This window comes from Vipera berus (genome assembly GCF_964194415.1).
Source record: "Vipera berus genome assembly, chromosome: 17".
Lineage (NCBI taxonomy): Eukaryota > Metazoa > Chordata > Lepidosauria > Squamata > Viperidae > Vipera > Vipera berus.
The window spans coordinates 1659285-1680518 of NC_138220.1; the positions used below are offsets into that span (position 1 = coordinate 1659285).

Genomic DNA, 21234 nt, shown 5'->3' on the forward strand with positions numbered 1-21234 from the left:
GGAAGCGGCCCGGCTCGGCCCGGCTCACCCGCCTCCAGGGCCGCCGAGGCAGCCTTTGTCTCCGCCGCGAGCGAGCAGCGCCGCCGAGCGAAAGAGGAGCCGGAGCCGCCCGCTTGGCCAAGGGCACTGCTCGGGCACAGGCCACGCCCCCCCGCCGCCCGGCCACGCCCCCTCGCCGCCGGCTTTGTTCTGCCCAGGGGCCGTCCGGCTTCTCCAAGCGGGCGCCCGCCGTCCCAAACGGGCTAGCTCGGCGGGCGCTCCCTGTCTAAGCGGGCAGGAGGCCGCAGAGGCTGGACCCATCTGTCGGGAAGGAGGGGGATCAGGAGGATGGGTTTGGTGTTCAAGGATGGCCGGATGACAAACCACCACCCCCTCCAGCCCCCAAAGCCCGGGCTAAGTCTCTGGGTCCAGTCTGAAGCTGGTGATGCCTTTTAATAACGTTCTGTCTGAAAAAGTGCGGGCAGATTCCTCCTGATTTGGGGCAACGTAGCCTCGATCGATCGATCGATCAATCAATCAATCAATCAATGTCTCCTCCTCATCCTCCTCCTCCTCCTCCAGGAAGCTCAACCCCCCCCCACCCCCCCCCCCACCCCGGTGTCCAGAACCATCAATGAAGAGCATTGTGTCTCCATCCAAGCCCCAGGTCTCTTCCCCACTATTAGCTATATCCAGGGCTTTTTTTCTCATAGAACGCACAGAACGGAGTTCCGGCACCTTTTTTGGATGGAACCTTGTAGGATAGGCAAGGCGGGTTGTATGATTTACAAAAAAAGCACTGGCTATATCCTTTAAAATATCTACATAGCCACCCACCTTACATCAAAGTCTGGGCAGCTCCCACTGACCGTTAAAACAACAGGCAGGCTGGCTGAGGAATTCTGGAAGTTGAAGTCCACAAGTCCTCCCAGGGCCAAGTTGGAAGACCCCTGATCCAGGGTATGTGTTAAGGATATATTACTGTTGTTTTAACTGTCAGCTCTTCTCCATTACCTTTCCTTTCCTTCCCTTTTTCGTATTTTTACTGAGACCACAGCGAAAGTTATTTCTGAGAAGGATAAGCACAACTTTGTGCATTTTTCGGACAGGCAGGGAGAAACTGTCCTACCAACCCCGCACTGTTTCTTATCTTTCGTTTATTAGCTCACCTGCCTCCCAGCTACCTCAGCCCTGAAATCTTTTCCTTCCTGTCTGTGGATATGAAATCCCAGCAAACCCCCCCCCCCACACACACACACAACCTTTGAGATGGCAGAGAGTGAAAGTGAGAGAGAATGACTGATTGTGCCAAAGTTGCTGCCTCTAATATTGGGGGGGGAGGGGGGGAGGGGGGGGCCTACAACAGCACCAGTAGATGTGGTGAAACTACAATGCTCGGAAATGTAGGTGACTATTCTATTTGGAAAGCATGAGGCAGACCACAGCTGCCTTATTTCAATTCCTGAACCTTGCGCTATATTTAGGATCCTACCGCCCTCGGATTTCAGTGGCTTTCGGCCTCTGGACTACAGTATCAAGTTCAATCTTGATTAGCTTTTGGAGCTCAACCACGGTTGGCTAGATCTTGTCACCAGCAGGTGGTCACCAACAGCCCAGCACATTTTTTTTAAGCACATGTTGGAACTGCCCAAATGTCCTTTGAAAACTGCTCTTTCGTTTCCCTAAAACTACACCTTTTGTTTCTTTTTTTGGGGGGGGGACAAAAAACCCTCCAGTGCTTCTGTGTTTCATAAAGTATGTGCTTGTTACTTTAGACTTCCCTGCCCCGGAACTGTGTATTTTATATCTGGTTGTACTTTTCAAGAATGACACAAATCTGATTGTGGGTTGGGGCGGACGGGAAGGCAAGAGCACAGTGAAACGCAATGGAAAAACACATGGTAATAATAAACTATTTCCCCGGGTTTCAATATTCCCCTGAACCTGTTTGGCTGCTCAGGAGTCTTTCGAAAGGGAGGAAATGGGTAAACTGAGGCCTGACAGGCACGTGCCAGATCTGGGCAGAATGACATCCCTTTGTGACTGCACAGGAACTGGGATTTGCATAGGTTCAAATTTGCAGAGGGGATTCCATTAAAACTTCAACCTACCCAGTCACGCTACTGGCGAGGTTAAGCAGCTTCTCAAGACTCTCCAGCAGGGATTTGTAAAAAATGCAGATTTCCATCAATCGCATTGTAGATCTAAAGAGAGAGGGCTGGCAGTCCAGTCTGCGTTATCTCCACCTTCAGGATCTTGACAGAGAAAAAGAAATGTAAGATATGTAAGAAGCCTCTATTAAATAAGGAAAAAGGGGTGTGCTGACCTCATTCCTAGCTCCCTGCCTTAATTTATTATTACTTTTATCCAGCCTTTATTACTCTGTAACTCAAAGAAGCAGACATACATAATACCTTTTCCTACTCTTATTTTTTAATGCAGGTATCTATACTTGTGCCTGACTTTTTTGGGGTGGGGGCTGGGGAGGCAGCTAAGCTTGTTCCCATCCGCAATTCAAGCCTGAAACCCAAATTCTGCAGAGCGGAAAAAATGCAAGTCAAGTTCTGCAAAGCTTAAGTCCTACATAAGCCTGATTTCTGCACAGAGAGCCAGTTTGATCTGGCGGTGAAGAAAGCAGGTTAGTAAGTGAGAGATCATGAGTTCAAGTCGCCACCTTAGCCACGGAAGCTGGCTGAGTGACTTTGGGCAAGTCCCCCTCCCTCGAATCCCATCCCACCTCACAGGGTTGTGGGGAAAATAGGAAGAGGAAGTTGTGTGTTGGACCTGTTCACCACCTTGAATTGGTTCCCAAGCTGTGCTGGTCCCGTTTGGTCCGGCTGTTGCTTTAAGCTCCTAAATGGCAGGTCTGCTGGCTTAGTCCAGGGGGAATCGCATTAGATGGAGCTTCTAATCTTGGTTCATCTTGGGCAGGAAGCTTCTTCCGGAGAGATTTCTGCGAGATCATGAGATAGGCGAGGGGATTTTTAGAGACTGATGCGAAAGTTAATGGCTTATGAAAAAGTACACACGAGAGAGAATATTAATAAGCTGTTACCAGGAGCGGCGCAAAAGCCAAGAGCATGTTATATCTAAAATAAACACGGTTGGGAAGATGTGGACTCTTTTTTTTTTCTCGCCAGAGTTCCAGATGGTGGGTTTTCTGTTTTTTTATGCAGTCTTATTTGATTTCAATGGATTTTATTCTCAGCTAGCTACTTCAACTGTATTTTTAAAGAGAGTATTAACAACTTTGCGAGTAACAAAATGTAGGATTTGTGTGGAGGGGTGGCCAAAATCTTTCTGAGGATAATTATTCCCGCTGCTTCAGAATTTCCCAATGCATCAACCACAGCCTGCATTCGCTGAGAGCAGCGGTCTTCAAACTTGGCCCTTTCATGACTTGTGGACTTCAACTCCCAGAATTCCTCAGCCAGAATTCCTCAGACCCCTGAGAGATTCCAGAAGGGTCCTCTGCACATGATCAGAAGCTGGTTGTTCTTATCCAAGGCTCAGTGGTGGCATAAAAAGACCCAGAATTGAATAGGAATTATTTTGAAACGTGGCATCTGCTTTAAGATCATACGAGAGTAAAAAAAAAAGGGGGGGTGTCTTTTGACCAAACAGTGGATTTAGCATGAATCATTTATTTGTGTTTCCAAAATGTGAAAGTCTGCAATGCCAAAGGAAATGCTGAATAAAAAATCCTGGTGATATGTACATATATATTTTAATGAGCAAGATGTTTGATCAACAGAAACTACAGTAGGATGAAAAGCAACCAATCGCTATAGGTAAACATTATTTAGATTATGTCATTAAAGAGAGCTGATTCACATCTATCCATTATGGGTACAAGGTGTTGACTATGCCTCGTCTTATGAAACTGGAGATGACCTGAATTTCTTAGCTAATAGAAATTCTATTAGCTCCCATTATCAGCCTGCTCCAGGTTCCCACGAGTTTTATCTCAACCCTGTTTCTGTTCTTTAAATGTGTATTTTTATCAGATTTTTCTGAGGGGAAAGGGAAACGCTTAAATTTCTTCCAGCATTCCTTCCACCTTCAGTTAGAAAAATATGAAAATGTTTCTAGTCCCCATGAAACATGCATATCTGGGAAATGTCAAATGAGATTGCTGGTGCCAAATTGCATACAAGCAGGTGAGGAGTGAGTAAGGAAGGAAGGAATGTGTCTTCTTCTCTGTCAGAGATCGCGCCTCTCCGTTGGAAAAAAATACTGTGAAGGGTTAATAATGTTGGCTTAGTGAATTAAGGAAGCCATTAATCATTTGGAACAGGAGAGACTGAAGTATGTAACAGAGATGATGCCTACAGATAACTGACTCTAATCACTGCTGAGAAGCACTGATGATGTTATCTAGTTTGGTAATGAAATGTCCGCATGAAAACCAGTAAGCTCAGAGAGTAACAAGATCTCCTTGGTTAGTTTCCACCCATTGCTTCTCGTCCCGCCTTCCGGTGGAAAATAGCTTGACCCCTTTGCAGTTTCCTTCTTCTGCAGAATAGCCAGGAATGTGCACCTGGTGTGGATGAAGGCAGGCCCAGGGTCAGAAGAAAGAAAGAAAGAAAAGGAATGCAGCGTTATTCAGCTCGAAACGTGTTAGACGATCCAATGGACCCTTAGGGGAGAAAAGGTGACAGGCCTGCCTTTTCAGAGATGCTTCAAATATTTTTGACTTTCTACTGCTCTGGAGGGAAATGATCTTTATCAGTGAGTTCCTGAATGGAAACGGAATTTAAGCAGCTTTGCAAGATCAGGGGCACATGTAATCTACCGGATCCCCTGCATGGATGCCCCTGTGACTATGTAGGGCAGATGGGGAAGGCAGGCTGCACGAACACACAAGCCAGCGGTCAGAAGTAACCTGTTATAGGTAGCCCTCAACTTAACCGCCGCGACTGAGTCCCAAATTTCTGTTGCCGTAGATTTCCCCTCCCAACCTGGAGAATCATACCTGGAAAAAAGAAGAAGATTAGGAGTCTTCTATGCTTGGAGATCTGTAGAAGACGATGGCACAAAATTGCCATGTGGCCTCCACGCTTCCCTGCTCAAAACCAAAGGAAGGTTTCAAATCGTTGTGAGACCTTTTTCAGAGTGGAGGGGGAAACCGTCGTCCTCAATTACCCTGCAGGGAGGGAGGAAGCTGAAAGACACTACAAAGAGAAAGATGAAAAAACATTCTCAAGCATCAGAAGGAAGAAAGAAAAGTAAGTAAGAAAGAAAGAAAGAAAGAAAGAAAGAAAGAAAGAAAGAAAGAAAGAAAGAAAGAAAGAAAGAAAGAAAGAAAGAAAGAAAGAAAGAAAGAAAGAAAGCTCTTTTGGAGGGGAGGAGAACATTTGAGACAACTGCCAGATGGATTTCGACACAACGTTTGTTTGCTTAATGTGACCTGGCAACAATTTATCGGGTTTTATGTAACACGTACAACCTTTTTAGCCCAGCCGTGGTGGATGCCAGTCATGGCGACACAAGAACTTATTCGAATCTGAAAATATCTAAGGGACATCTACGTATATGAGCCAAGGAGTTGGCTGGGCTCAAATGGGCTGGGCTGATTATGACCAAGAAAGTCTGCAAATCTTTGCATTTTTTTTAAAAAAGCACATTTTGCTTATTAATTGTAATAACAGCCTGCCAGAGTTATTTGTATGCAGAAGCCATGTCACTGACGGTAGAGGCTGTTCCAACTATATAATTATGATCTTTTATAGCCTCATCCAAAGTCTGCAATTATTCCCTGGAGCTAATCTCATTGGTCCAGTCTCTGGGATGAAATGTCCAAGCAGACCAGCCAGCAAAGTTAAACAATCATTAGTTGCTTTTGGTATGATGGACATCTGTCTGCAAAAGGCCTGGGACAATTTGAAGAAAGGAACTCTTGGCAAAGCAACGGTTTCTGCTGGAGTACGTGGTTGGTTCCTACATGATTCTGCATCCTGACAAAAAGCAGCCAACGTGGTCTGCAAACCCACGGTCTACGGCAGTGTTTCTCAACTTTGTCAACTCTCAGAACGGTGGCTGGGGAATTCTGGGGGTTGAAGCCCATCCGCCTTAAAGCTGACAAAGTTAAGAAATATTGCTTTATGAAGCCAACTAGGATTCAGGACTGTACGATCTGTAATTCAGATTGCCAATATTATGCACACACAAAAAAGCAAGATCTTATATGGCATTTCTCCAACTTTCAGCCCATTCTCAAACCCAAAGAAAACAAATTCAAGCATGCTAAGGTGGCCAATTTTATTTACCGACAAGATCAAGAAACAGAAATGAATGAACGGAAAAGCAATTTTTCCAGCCCATCTGGAAGCCTTCTCTGCATATTCGGGGGGGGGGGGAAAGGGAGCATCAGCTACCGTTTGGCCTCAAAGCGTTCTAGAGATATAAAACCGGAATTCTGTTTGGGGTTGAAACCTCCCATGTTCCAGATGGCTTTTTCATAATGGTCTCAAGACGCACAGCCTCGGGTGGCGCTTCCTCCTGGGAAGATTTTTAGTTTGGAGTTTCTTTGGTCACGATCCGGCCCATAAAACAGACGCCGTAAACTTCCTTGACGTCACCTTTCACAATCAGTGTGGCTGATCCGGTTATAGGTTGATTGGGCTGTGGGACAACACAAAGGAGGGCCTGAATTTGGGGGCTTCTGAAGGTTAAATCCCCCAGACTCTTTAAAACTTGTCAACCTTGACAAGTTTAAGATAGGTAGACTTCAACTCCTAGAATTCCCCAATGTGGGAACTGAAATCCACCCGTCTGAAGCTTGGCAAGGTTGACAATGGGATGCCAAGACTTTAAAGTGTTTAAAGAAGTATTCCAGTATTTGAAAGGCTGCCCCAAAGAAGAGGAGGGGGTCAACCTGTCCTCCAAAGCACTTGAGGTCAGGACAAGAAGCAACGGGTGGAAACTAACCAAGGAGAGAAGCAACCTAGAACTAAGGAGAAACTTCTTGACAGTTAGGACAATTAACCAGTGGAACAACCTGCCTCCAGAAGTGGTGAATGCTCAAACACTGGAGGTTTTTAAGAAGAGACTGGACATCCACTTGTCTGAAATGGTCCCACTTGAGCGGTGTGTGTGTGTGTGTGTGTGTGTGTGTGAACTAGAAGACCCTTCCAGCTCTATTCTGATTGAAGGGAATGAGAATGCCAGCAATTAACCTCACTCAAATCGACTTTGAAGTGTGTCAACCTACATCTGAGCCGGCAGGGGGCACCCAAGAAACAATGATGGATTTTGTCTGCCCACGTTCCACCATGCCTTTGACGGGGTCCAGGCTGAATCCTTTCAGCTGCAGAAGCTGCAAACCTTCCCAGGTGAATTCAACACTCTGGAAAAAGAAAACGGGGGGGGGGGGAGGAAGGGTTCCAATGCGTGAAAACCTCAATCAACCAATCCCTGAAACAGACCGGCATCAAATAAACAAGCAAGCAAGCAAGCAAGGAAAGGTGCAGACTGCCACACCTTCTTTGATGCAAACTGAGCGGTCCGAATGGCTCCGACTTTCAACTCCCGCACTGCTGGGATAACCATAGTCTCAGACTGTACACACTTCAGGCTGACCAGGATGGAGTTGGTAGCTTTCTCAGCTTCTGCAGAGAGGCAGTTTTGTCCATCAGTGATGGGAGGAGGAGGAGGAGGAGGAGGAACAGGTCATATTTTTTTTAAAAAAGGGGGGGGGAGTGGTAGCTTGGAAAAGATCCCTTTGGGTATCCTTGGTATTCCTTCCCATCCACTGCCTGCCAGACCACCACCACCACCCCTGCAGTTTCCAAGCCAAACGTGAACTGAGTTTAGCCCTCTTTAGGCTGCATCACCTGCTCTGGAGGCCTCTTCGCTGATGGAGGTCAGCACAGCCAGCGATTCAAAGGGGACGTCCAACGGCTCGCCACCTTCCACGTACATGATGTGGTTCCTTGCTGCTCCCTTCAGCTGTATCACACGGATAATCTCCTGCAAACAGCCTGAGGTTTCTAAAAGGCCTCTCCATCCCCTTCCCACAGTATCCCAATCTTTGAAGGAAAAGAAGGCTTAGATCCCGCTCCCTTTAAAGTAACGTTTTTCAATCTTGGGGAATTGTAAGAGGCGTGGACTTCAACACCCAGAATTCCTCAGCCAGCAGGGCTGGGCTGAGGAATTCTGAGAGATGAAGTCCATGCATTTTAAAGTTCCCCAGGTTGAGAACAGTTGCAGAGGGTCAGAAATCCTTGAAAACACACCTATATATCTCATTCCTCAGCCCCCGGGTCACTTGGGGGTCATCTAAGGAGAGAGTCTGAGCACTTTCATCCAACTACAAAACACCAGGCTAAGAATGTGAATGTGTGTGTGGAAATTCAGGGATAATGCAGCCGGCCCTAAAGTGAGCTCACCTTATCAAAAAGCAAGATCTGGACGCGGTCGGAATAATACAAGCTTTCGTGATCGGGGCTGAAGGTGACGGTGAACTCTTGAGACTTTCCAACCCCGATGATGCCTTGCATTGGGAAGATACTGAAGACGCTGAGGCCGCTGTAGTTTTGTGTACCTGGGAAAGGAATTGGTAAAAAAAAAAAAAGTCAGCAGGAAAGAGACTGTGTCCTTCCCAGAGCAGTGCTGAAAATAACAAGTAGGAAAACCAGGATATTAACCAGTTGAGCCCAAGGAAAAACACTTAGGACTCAACCAATCAGGAAACTCAATCCATCCCGCTTAAGTATCCTAGTCATTATTCATTTGCACTGTTTGTTATTTCAGATAGATAGACAGATAGACAGACAGACAGAGAGACACTATTGCCATCTTTTTTTTCCATGAAATTTCTCCTGCCGCCCCAAAAGAGCGGTAATAAAAATAATCTACCATGATACTCCATGTAACTGGAACATGTATCTCTCTGGGGAATTTGTTGACCTATGAACCGTAACCACGCAACAACATAACCCACAGCTGGCACAAAACAGACCTCAAAATGGGGCCATTCTCTTACCAACTACATGCGTTTCTCTTGGAATATTAAGGAATGGGGGAAACGTCTGCAGCTCTCGGTATCTGTCCGGAGAAAGAGAATCCAAGACGATAGAATATTTCAAGGCCAAAGGAGAAATGTTCTCAATCTGTGAAAGAATCCATAAAATTACCCCAAATTTTAACCTATTTTTTTTCTAGATAAAGAGTACAGATGCTATTGGCCTTTGCTAAAAATGTGGAATTTCCTTTTTTGGGGGGGGGAATTCAGAAAGAAAATAGTGATGGGAAAGTAACTTAACCCAGGATCTGGAAATTTTTGCTAGCTGTCATAGATGAGAACAGTAATATGGTTTAGATCGGGGGGTCTCCAACTTTGGCAATTTTAAGACTTGTGAACGTCACCTCCCAGAATTCCCCGGCCAGTCACTCAATATAAGGTTGTAAATCAAGGATGGCCTGCATTTAGAGACACTAGCTAATCTGATGATAAAAATTGGAATTTTTCTATCCAGTTTCTCAGCCACTCCTTAAAAGCTGGCCTACCACATGGTGCCATTTCCCTGCAGCTTGCAAGCAATCACGGTAACTCCCCCCACTGATCTGGCCTTGCGAAACAGCAAGAGGGTCACTTTCCGACTTCCATGGAAAGGAATCCCTTAAGGCGCTACCTTGAAGACAGAGGTGGTGGTTTCCTTGGAGACTACGTAGCCCATATTCAACACGTCTTCTTCCAGCGAACATGCAATGGACGTGATGACTCCCCTGCCGGTCAAGGTGAGGGTCAGGGTGGCTTTATCAGTTCGTATCTCGAGGATTTCAAAATACTGGAAGGAGAAATTCCAGGGGAATGGATGAAGTGGTCAGTGAAAGCCACATAGATCAGTCTTTCTCAAGCTTCTCCACTTTAAGAAGTGTGGACTTCAACTCCCAGAATGCCCCAGCCGGCTGTGCCATGGGAACCAGGAAACTCACCGACTTACTCTCTTCTGGACAGAAGGAAAGGACTAACTCCCGGGATTCCCCTTCTCCGAGGGAACAAATCGGATTGGCCAGTAGAAACGGTCCGAAGGGATCAAGAAGGGAATATCCCAACTGAAAGATTTAGTTCAAAGAACCCACAGCACAAAGAGAAACAGTTCTAATTCCTAACCTCGGACCACGTAGACAAACAAGCCCCTGAAAGCTGAGTTTGCATCTTTCCTTTTTTTTTTCTCCTCCTCCCTCCCCATCCTCTTTCCTCGCGTGATGTGGCTTTTGAACTGTAAGCCTACGGATAAAGGGGGTTTTTTTTGTTTTTTTTCTTCACTGTTACTATTTCTAAATCTTTCTGATTTTAAAAAAAACAACTAAACAAATTGTTCTTTTTTTAAAAAAAGAAAAGAAAAGCCATCTAGTGGGAAAGACGGTGGAGCATCAGAGACTAGTTCAATGAAAAGGATACCACCAAGTGTTCGTTGGATATATTCTGGATCTCCACCACTTTCTTGATTCTGTGCCCTGTGGGAAGAGACAGCCCAGGTAATCAAGCCAATAGAGGACAATTTTGAAAGAAGGACAACGTCAAGGAGCCATTTTTACATTGGTCTAGAAAAAATTTGAAACCTGAAGGAAGAATTTTTTACTGTGTATGTATGTACCAAATCAAGCAAGCCACCAAACCAACTTCGGGAAACCTGCAGCCCACCAGACACTGTTGATCTACAATTCAAAGCTTTTGCTATTGGTATTTCTAGAAATTACTCTGTGTGTGTGTGTGTCTGTGTGTGTTTCTGTCTGCGGGGTCTGTGGATCACAGATTCCTTTGCAATAGGATCAGAGATCAGCATGGCCTGTTTGAGGCTGCAGGCTTGTTTCAATTTCTTCACTGCCATTGACCCAGGAGTCACACAATCGCCTTTTGTGACTTTCTGACAAGCAAAGTCAACAGGGAAGCCGGACTTACTCAAGAACCGTGTGACTAACTCAACAACCGCAGTGATTCCCTTAACAACTGTGGCAAAAAAGGTTGTCGAATGGGGCAAAAACAACTGTGTCACTCGGCTGTGGTCGTAAGTCAAGGACTACCCCTATATACTATACCTTTGGCCTGCCCTATGCAAACTCTTGTGTTGCTCCAATATTCCAAAATTAGAGAATTTGGGGCCTTTTTTGTTGTTGAAATACATGCTTATAAGGCCATCGACAAGACTTGTGGCTCTCCACCAGGAAGCATCAAGGTTTATGAATTAAATTCTACCAAGGAGAGTGGGGGAGAGGGAAGAGGATTCGAAAAGAGGGTTTCGTACCGACTGCAATGTCCCCAAAGTTGAAAAAAGTTCTCCCGTTGTTTGAAATTACCACCACGACAGGGGCGACAGATGGGCAATGCAGCTCCAAGTACAAAGTATTGTAAGGACTGTGGAAAGAAAATACATTTCTGTTAAAAAATAAAATGCTCCTGGTTTCCGACAGGAAGGATAATGGCTCACAGACACCACAAGATCATCGGAAGGTTTATTATTTCAGCAAAAATAGCTGACCAAAAGGCAAACGCTGGTCTTGAGAGAAGATTCTGAATTGCTTGGTGCCCGAAGAGCCCACACTTTGCCTTTTAATTAATTTTAATGGCATTTAGTGCTTTTTAAATTTAAATTTTTACACCCTTTCATGTAAAAATTCTTTATCGTACACCAGCTACGATGGACGGTTCAAACGTGTGAGATATATAGATAGTATACAGATATATATTAGCCAACCAGAAAGCGGCACCATCTGAATGAAGCCAGGCGAAAACAAAATCCGCTCCTACTAAATCTGGGCCTGTCACTGAAACCCGGTTTAAATCGGAGCAAAGCAAGCCGGCTCCCTTAATTACATGGGGATGCAAATGACAGGGTGTGTCCATTGCAAGCAAGAGGCAGACGGCGTGCTAGTTTCATCAGCCAGGGATGCAGCCAAAGCAGCAGACTTTCAAACCCAACACCTCCCGCGTTGGTGCAGTGGTGGAGCATCCCTCGGCCTGCGGTGGCTCTCCGGATTCTGCACCCGGCGTACCTGAAGTTCATGTTTTCGACCCCCCTCTTCTCGTCGATGTCTCCGCTCGCGACGAGGCAGGGTATGATGTACTTATCAAAACGGCTGGGGTAGCTGCGGACGAGGTTCAAATGGGCCGCAATGTACTCCTCGGAGCTAGAGGGGGGGGAAGAAACCAAACAACAATTGGTCAGCCCCAAAGCAAACCCAGGTAGCACACCCAACTCCTTGGTGGGGTCAAGGCCAATCCTTATCAGAGTAAATGTCCCTTAAGATGTTCTCTGCTACAGGCGTTGTTGTCAAGCTTCCATGTCCAGGGGCAGCCTATCTCTAAATATCAATGGTAGGGTAGGGTGTGGGGGAGAGGGCCAGCTGCAAGAGACGGTTAGGCTTCACCTCTATGGCATCAAATCCCCCCCTCCTCCGCGTGAACTTTGCCAAATACAGGTCCTCCTTGACTTACGCCCCTTTGTTCCAAGTTACAACGGTACTGAAGAAAGTGATTTATGACTCGAGATCAAATTGGGGCCGGTCAGCAGGAGCAGAAATTTACTCTTCCGAATTTCTCTCTACTGAAATACGTGACATGTTGCAGCATCCCCCCAAAAATCATGTCATTAAAATTCAGATGCTTGGCAACTGACTCCTATTTATGACGGTTGCCAGTGTCCCCGTGCTCCTGGGATCCCCTTTTGCCACCCTCTGACAAGGAAGGTCAACGGGAGACCCAGATTCATTGAACCGCTGTGTGACTAACTTAACAACTGCAGCGATTCACTTAACAGCGGCGGCAAGAAAGGTCGTAAAATGGGGCAAACCTCAACAACTCTCTTGCTTAGCAGCAGAAATTTTGGGCTGAGTTGTGGTCATTAGGCGAGGACGGCCTGTGCCTTTTTGTCCTTTTGAGAGAATTTTTGGAAATAATTTCCTTCTCGTGAATCTGAAGAAGAATGGAGAAGGAAGGAAGGAAGGAAGGAAGGAAGGAAGGAAGGAAGGAAGGAAGGAAGGAAGGAAGGAAGGAAGGAAGGAAGGAAGGAAGGAAGGAAGGCACAGATTACGAAGGGGGGATCTGAAGGGATCCAGGTCATCCTGTGGCCAGATAAGGGGAGGGGGTCACCTGGGAAGGGACCAGCTTGGATTTGCACCTCTAAAGCGGGACCAAATTGTAGCCCCGAGGCCGGCCAAAGAGGCCCGGAAGCAGACCCAGATGTGGCATCCTCACTCTGTGGAGATGTCTTCTGGGTTGGGGGCTTCGAAGGGCTTGACCGGGCTCTTGTCCTTGGAGGGCTCAGCCAAGAAGGAGATGCTGGCTGTCTTCTTCCCGTCTTTCCATCCCAACATGGCCGCCTCCTCCTTCTTCCTCTGCAGATGGGGAAGTCAAGGCCTTTGGTCCCCAGGGCAGCAAACCACGTAGAGCTTCCCCTGATTCCTTCTGGGGAGGAAACTGAGCAACTGGGACCACCAGGTTTTTTTCAGGGTGGATTGAGAAAAGTTCCCATCTCCTCCAACTCCATCTCCTTCCTCCCCTCCCCTCCGCCGCCTCCCTTCCCTCTCTCCATCCCTTCCTTCCCTTCCTTCCCCTCTTTCTTTCCCTTCCCTTCTGTTTCTCTCCTCCCTCCCTCCTTGTTTTCCTCTCCTCTCCTCTCCTTCCTTTCCATTGTGGCCATTCTGACACTTTCTTAATTATACTATTGGACTTTATTACTTTTACTGTTAAATGAAATAAGTATTACACTACTGTGATGAATTGCTGGTCTCTAATCTTTGCACAAGATCCCCTTCCTCACTCTTCAAATCCAGCTCACTTGATATCCCCACCAGCTAGATCTTTGTGTGTGTGTGTGTGTGTGTGTGTGTTTGCACCTTTGCCACCTGCTTCTCCAAGTTGTGGCCATTTCCTTGGCCAGAAGGAACTCACAGGAAGTGATCTGCACCACTCTTCTGTTTACCTGTATTTCCAGTTCTCGGGCTCTTTTCTCCATCTGAGCTTTGATTTCGGCATTCTGACATGATATGTTGACTGCCTCTTCCCTGATCAATTGATCGGACAGTGCTGGGTGGAAGGAGACATCAAGCAGGCATTTCTGGACATCAGAAGTGGACAGACAAGAAAGAAATGAGGGGAAAACAACTCATCAAAAGCAGAAATGACCAAGGACATAAAACCGATAAGCCAGGTAGGAAACGAAATGGCTGCAGCCCACAAAAACATGTAATTCTTCTTTTAGCTTCCAACAGGATTGGTAAAAGCCCCAGTGAAGAGGGAAGAAATACATCGGTCTGCTAATTTTTAGGCTGACTTGATGGCAAAGTCCCTTCGGACATGGCGTTTAGTTTTCAGAGGGCGGTTGCATCGGCAGGAATTACAGCCCAAAGCAAAAAAGGCTCACAGAGCTGGTTAGGATGCTGGGTGGTGGTGGTGGTTGATATCTTATTTAAACATGTTCAGAGTTTACCTTCCCAGGCAGGACAGTCCCCACGCATGGAATGATGATGATGGGAGAGTCTTCGGGCACGAGGAACTGGAAGGAAGTGGGTCCAACCGGGGCGATTTCCCCCTCGCCGATTCGTGGCAGGTTGTGAGTGAAGTGGCTGATCTTCTCGTGAGGGTTGATGATGAAGAGGGTGGCGGCCGAGACGTCGTCCAGAGCCGTGGCCGGGAACTGGACGAAGGAGTGGGAAAGCACAAGGGGTGGGTGGACTCCGACAGCCTTGCAGGACAGCTTGAACTCCCTGAAATGGGAAACAGGACTGGCTTCAGCATGGTAAGCAAACGTAGCCTCTTGGTGTGGATTGTGGTTCACCCTTTTAGGAAAATCTAGAAAAGAGGTTACTTTGCTGATGTGATGCCCAGTCTTATTGATGTAGTGCTTTCTCGTTCATGTTCGACTACAGTTCCCAGCACTCCCAGCCAAAGGGGGTGGGGGAACTGTAGTTGAACCACCGAGAATGTCCTTGGTTAGCTAAAAGTGTCAAGTATGAGTTCAATATCCCTTTACAGGCCTGGAATATACAGGATTCGGGCGTCTCTAGCTGGCAAACGTTTTTCATAACTGTTTTGTTTCAAATATTATCCCCCAAATAAGACAGCATCGCTTTGGGAAATGATGACAGTAATTGGCAGTTGTTTGGACTGTTCTTGGTTTGTTTCCCCGTGTTTCAACACTGTTTTTGTCTTCCTTGTCTGCAGAGTGATTAGTGGCTCGGAAGGGTTGTGTAAAAACCAAGCAGGAATTATCTCCAAACGACACACAGATCCCTATTTGGATGTTAGTCTAGAGTTTAAGCTAGAGGTGTAAAAACCAAGGCAGCAACAAATTACGGTTTCAAACTAGGACTTTGCCTCCTACAACAAACTGTGGTTTATGCACTGACTCGCATTTCAACCTCGTGGGAAGCCAACAAAATCAAACTGGACTAGACTAGACTAGACTAGAATAGGGCTTGCTCAACCTCAAGTGGACTTCATTCCAATTCAGGGATTCCCCCAAATCGTTTTGCCCAGTGACATCACAGAATTGGCAACTGAAACATACACAACATACCTGTTGATCTCCGTCTTGCACATCAGTTCAAAACTGTAAACTTTGGCCTTCTTGGCTTTGAAGATGACATCCAGGCTCAAGCTTTCCAGAGGGAGGAGTACTCCAAACCCGTCATTGGGCTGAACTTCTACAAACTTTCCAAATTAGGAGGGGAAAAAAATGACCAAGGAAAAGTAATCTTTTTTTTTTTAAAGAAACATCCTATCATTTCTAATGTACAAATTATAGACATTTTACCCTATCAAAAGGGTTGTTTTAAACTTGGTTCTCGGAATTCTTATACATTTAGCGAGATTACAAAGCAAAAAAAAGGGGTTTCTATTTGCTTTAAGGCTCCTTTCCGTGAGAAGTAAAAACATCAGCAACCATGACGGATCAGATGAGGAATGCCATCCTGGGACAAGAAGCAATATTTGTTTACCTTCGGCAGCTCGACGAAACCAAACTCCTGGGGCAGAATTGCTTTGTTGGTGAGGGTAATTGGTGTCCGAACAGCTTCGTAGATAGAGCAGTATCCAAAATCCACTTCAGCTGGGCTGATCTCTAAATCCGAAGTGGTCAGGATGGCATGCATGGTGAATTCAACCGGCTTGCTCTAGAAACCAGGAAATGAGGCCGAATGGCGAAATGATCAGGAGGTTACATTTGAACAGGGGGAAAGAATCCTGGTTTGTTCAGAAAGAGGCAGGACCTGGCTTGTGCTTACACAGCAGGACCTGGCTGACCTGTTCAGAAACAATGATAGTCATGGGGGCTTCCAGAACCCGGGTCCTCTCGTCAAAGTACTTCTTGGCATCTTTTGAAAGGGAGAGTCTGAAAGAGAAAGGAATGGGGGTGTGTGTGTCCAGGCTGAAGGAAGTTGCTAAAGCAGAGGGTGGGCAACTACGGCCCCTTTAATGACCTGTGGACCTGAATTCCTGAGCCACACCCATGCTCCATGAATCTCACATTGTTGGTTTGATTTCAGCCCATCCAAAGGGATTTGCCTATCAGAGCCTCCCACTTGTGGAATTAAGAGAACTAGCAATCCTGGTTTATCCCATAGCCAAACAGAGCTTAGTGCAAAGAGTCGTGTGACAGAAAAATGGGCAGCGTATCACTTGAATAAATAGAAGTAAAGGAATAAATGGAGGAATGGAACCTTCCATTTTACAACCTGCAAATTATTTGGAGGTTACGTATTTTCAGGTAACCGCTTCCCATGCAGACAACTACGATATGGGAGAATTTTTCTTTTGTCTTTTTTGCAGCACAAATTACTAGTCTGATGAAGTGGCAAAGCAGATTTTTAAGCCTCGATTCCGCGCGGGGATTTCAAGACAATGCTTCCACTGCTTTTTCTCTGCTTTTAACACTAGGAAATCCTTCTGCCAGCTTGCGATATTAAATAGGAGCCGATCATAAGCCGAAGCTGTATTTACTGATTTTTTTTTTAAAGACCAAGAGATTGCTCTGCTTTCAGGACAGTATTTTTGGCCATAAATAGAATTTACACTTGCACAGTAATCAGTATGTGAGCTTCTGAGGTCCCAGCTGTAGTTAGCTAAGGCACCATCTCGGCCAATCTGTTCCTTCTGACGTTGATGTGAATTAATTAGCAGCAATTCTGAGTCACCTTCGGTGGGAGCGCGGTGCCGCATGGATGAAGCCATGCTGGCCCCCCACCCCGATGTCTTTTGTCGTCTCCACTCACCCCTCAACTGTTCCCACTCAAGTGGACGGAAAAGGATGTGCTGCTCAAATCCACACGCATTCTAACCGCTCTCCAAAACGAGAGTTTCACTCAGCCAAATGAATAAAAAAGGACCTTCAAAGGTGGAAAAGCCGGAAATTTCTCTTGCTAAGCAAGGCCGTAGTGAAGTAAACTTTGTCCCATTTAAATGACCTTCCTTGCCACAGTGGCAAGATGCGAATCGCTCCGGCTGTTAACGTTAGTAACACGGTTGTTCAGTGTTAAGCTTCCCCACTGACTTTGTTTGTTCAATGGTATGGCAAAACAGACGGACTTAGCGACTGTGCCACTAACTTAACAGCTGAAGTGGTTCCCTTAACAACTGTGGCAAGAAGGGTGGACAAACGGGGCAAAATTCACTTCACAGCTGTCTCGCTTAGCAACAGAAAGTTTGGACTCAAGTGTGGGCCGTAAGTCGAGGTCCACCCATGTTCTTTTGGCCTTTCCGTGGCGTTGCAACTCCGAGCCTCCCATACTGGTGAAAGAAAGAAGCTGGGTTTCGAAGCACAGGGCCTCCTCAAAGGGAACAGGGGCTGAAAAAGAAAGGCACTGGGAAGTTAACGCGGGATGTATCGGAAGGAGCCGGTGCATTCCTTACCTTGGCAGGAACTTCAGCTGGACGCTGAAGGAAGACTGGGCTTGGATATAGCCTGTTTTGGGCAGCAGTTCCACGAAGCTAGCCAGCTCCTTGCAAACTTCAAACTTCAGGCGCAAGGCGCTGGTCGCCCTGCAGAGAGAGAAAGGCAAGAGAGCAGAGAGGACGTGTCGTCCTTTGTCTTACCACCACAATCGAGGCCAAAGATTTACGTTGCTAAGGGAGACATTGGTGCAGTGGATTTTGTCCCCATGGGGCAACTCACGGCGGCACAATTCAATGCGGGATAGCTCAAGAGAGGGACAAGTGAACTGCAGCGGGCCTTGTCTTGCGTTCGGTTTGAACTTTCCCAAGGCTGGGGTGAGCTGCAATTCTGCTCATCCCTCTCTTGAGTTCTCCTGCGTTGAATTGTGCCTTGGGAAATTGGCCGCCACGAGTCAGACGTGGCGAGACGGCCATAGCGAGTCGACTTACTGAGAGTTGTCCCATTCTGCACTCAGCTGCTACCTGTAAAAGTGTAAGCAGGGATGCTTTCCACACTTGGACAGCTGAATTTCAGACCCTCAGAATCCAGGGTGAGATGAATCCAGAAACAATTACTCTGCATTTTTAATCTTATTTTTAGTCCCGGGGAGGGTGGAAAGACAGAAACACTCCAGCAAAATCTGTCTCGTAACTCAACTATTTGTCACCTTTGGAAGCTGAATTTTGGAGATAACATCTTCATTCTCTTCCAACTGTGAAATTAAAAAAAATCTTGGCAGGGTTTAAGGTCTAGTAAGGAGCTGAGAATATGTATGGCTTCCAAGAGACATTGTTTTTTTTAAAAAAAACACGAAGGAAACAAAGGAGAAGAGGATAATCTAGCATACGTTTTTAAAAAGCCAATCCCATTTGCTCGCATTCAAAATAGAACGTCAAACGTCGAGGAGAAAAAGGAAATTAAAAATAGCGGGGCTCAGAACATCTCGCTAGCTGAAGCTGCAGACTGCGAGGGAGAAAGGTGGAGATTGGTGCGTGCCAGCAAAGGCTGCAACACTCTTCGGAAAAAGCGAACACTGCGTGCACAGGGTCTTGTCTTCGGAAACCCAGCCCCGTTTGTCACCTTACAATTCCTTGCAGTTTTATTAAAAGTATGCCTCTTTCAAGCAGCCTAACATTACACACCTGTCCTTCAATTTTTTTTAAAAAATGGCACGGTGTTGGGCTAGAAACTATATTAAACACTGCACACCTGCTCTGAACCACGATGCAGTCCTGGTAAAGGCGATCATACATGCAGATTTTCAGGTCAACGGTGGGATTGCACACCCAGACAGGCACGGCCATTGAGACGGCGATGACTCCAATCTGCAACTAAAGGTAAATCTGTGAGAACTCAAGGGTCCAGAGATGTCGACTCTGGCGTGTTTTTATAAAATCCCAATTTCATGCTTGCCGTTGTTCTTACCAATGAACAACTTTTTCATTTTTCTTTCACAGCCTGCTTGTGGATAATTAGCTCCCAGTGCTAATACCATTTTGTAGTCTGAAGTTCTTTTCCTTCGCTTAAGGAAATGTGGATGCTATTTTCCTTAGCATCGCTCTATACTGTAGTGCAAATTAAGGGGGAGTTCAGATTCTCACCGATCTATTTATGATTTTGTAAGATGTGCTTAATCCAACCTTTACCACTTTGTAAGTAAGGTGGAGATTCTCAACCATCCAGATCATCGTTGTCTCAAAGGCGCTTTTTTTTGTTCAAAAGGCAACTCGCCTAATTTGTTGGCCCTGTTCTTAACATATATGCAGCAGGGGAGGGGGAGAGAAATTAATCCCACCACTCACTGGTTTGCAATCTGGGTTCTCAAAGATAACCTCAAAGTCAGCCTGGACGGTCCCGGGAACCAGAGGTGTGAAAATAATCTGAAGTTTGACAGAGCTGAAGGGCCCAATATCACCCTTGGTTACCTGCAGGTAAGCAAAAGGAAACAATCATCAAAGACGGTTGCTGGAAGCGAAGTAGTTCTGTTTATTGATAACTTTCAGTAAGGGCTCATTTTTGTCAGATTCTTAAAAAGATTTTTAAAGCGGTTTTATTCTACCGTTTTCTTATTGTGAACTCAAGAGCGGAAAAATAGAATAACAGAGTTGGGTGGGAGCTTAGAGGTCTTCTAGTCCAACCCAGTGCTTGAGCAGGTGACCTTATACAGGGATGGGAAACGACGGCTGGCTTAGGAATTCTGGGAGTTGAAGTCCACAGTCCGTAAAGGGGCCATAGTTGCCCACCCCTGCCCTAGACCATTCCAGACAAAGGGCTGCCCAATCCGTTCTTGAAAACCTCCAGTGTTGGGGCAGCCACAACTTCTAGAGGAAAACTCTTCCGCCACTTAATTGTTCTCACTGTCAGGAAATTTCTCCTTCCTTCTAGGATGGGTCTCTCTTTGATAATCCCACTTGGAAATCACACAATCCACCCACGAGTGCCACCTTCGCTCAAGGCGGATCAAACAAGTCCTCCATGGTTTCGTTACCTTGCCCAATTTTAATTCACAGATCTCTTCCGGGGGGTCTTCCAGGGGGCTGGCATCTGAAGAAATGGGTGGGACCTCTCCAGCAATGTCCGTCTCAGACGCTGCCTGGGGCTCTTGAAAAAGCAAACAAGAAGAGAATCGGAGACATTACATCCACCGCAGGGCTCTGCCTATCGTTAAAAAAAAGTGGTCCACACACTTACTCATTCTACTAGATATGCATGTAGACCTCAACTTACAACAGCTCATGTAGTGACCTTTTTGGCATCTCTACAATGCCTTGAAATTGTATTTCTGGCCGGACAGTGAAACAGGCCCATATTCCTGCCTCTTAAAAGTGATTGGCAGGATTCTTTGAGTAGAGGAATCCCTGCAATTTCCGAGGCGAGGCTTTTCAGAAATGCTTTGCCAATTGCCTCCTTCCCAGAGCTGGCACAGGGCAACTGGCCCAAGGTCAGTCAACTGCCTTCGTGGCTCAGGCAGGACTAGAACTCAAGGTCTTCCGGTTTCTAGCCTGATGCTTTAACCACTGCACCAAACTCTCCCAGTTGTGAGTGGAGGAAAGGAAGCCCCATACCATTTGTGGTGGTCACAGTGGCATCGCTATGGAGTTTCTCCAAAAGGGCGGTGTTTGGAGTAACGTCTTCCAAGTGGGACAGAGACACGGCGTCAGTTCCTATGCTGTAGCTGCTTTTCTCCGTGCTGAACAATTCACCCGCAGCCGTGTAGACCTAATCGGAATATGGGAAGGACGGGCGGCTTTGTTGAAAACAGTCAGAATCCCAATTATTTTCAGCGTAAGAAAAATGTTTAGGCAGAGCAACATTTCAAAGTCTTACACTTTGCTTCTCTTGAAAACCTTCCTCCAGACCAACGTTTCTCCTCTCAGTT

General features: G+C 46.3%; 1 protein-coding gene across 1 annotated transcript in view; it reads right to left on the bottom strand.

Moving 5' to 3' along the window:
• Window positions 1-6026: 6026 nt before the first annotated feature.
• CFAP74 (cilia and flagella associated protein 74) overlaps window positions 6027-21234 on the bottom strand; it is a gene marked incomplete at its 5' end in the record, with an annotated part of 29532 nt that continues 14324 nt past the window's right edge. The window contains 22 exons of the mRNA XM_081341268.1: window positions 6027-6603; window positions 7193-7327; window positions 7462-7589; window positions 7815-7950; window positions 8370-8524; window positions 8966-9092; window positions 9615-9770; window positions 9919-10038; window positions 10388-10443; window positions 11232-11341; window positions 11980-12114; window positions 13181-13320; window positions 13908-14042; window positions 14415-14691; window positions 15504-15637; window positions 15925-16098; window positions 16229-16316; window positions 17834-17962; window positions 19065-19186; window positions 19658-19780; window positions 20344-20456; window positions 20921-21074. Coding sequence (XP_081197394.1) covers window positions 6493-6603; window positions 7193-7327; window positions 7462-7589; window positions 7815-7950; window positions 8370-8524; window positions 8966-9092; window positions 9615-9770; window positions 9919-10038; window positions 10388-10443; window positions 11232-11341; window positions 11980-12114; window positions 13181-13320; window positions 13908-14042; window positions 14415-14691; window positions 15504-15637; window positions 15925-16098; window positions 16229-16316; window positions 17834-17962; window positions 19065-19186; window positions 19658-19780; window positions 20344-20456; window positions 20921-21074 — 2958 coding nt within the window. The 3' untranslated portion in view covers window positions 6027-6492. The remainder of the gene's footprint in view (window positions 6604-7192; window positions 7328-7461; window positions 7590-7814; window positions 7951-8369; window positions 8525-8965; window positions 9093-9614; window positions 9771-9918; window positions 10039-10387; window positions 10444-11231; window positions 11342-11979; window positions 12115-13180; window positions 13321-13907; window positions 14043-14414; window positions 14692-15503; window positions 15638-15924; window positions 16099-16228; window positions 16317-17833; window positions 17963-19064; window positions 19187-19657; window positions 19781-20343; window positions 20457-20920; window positions 21075-21234) is intronic.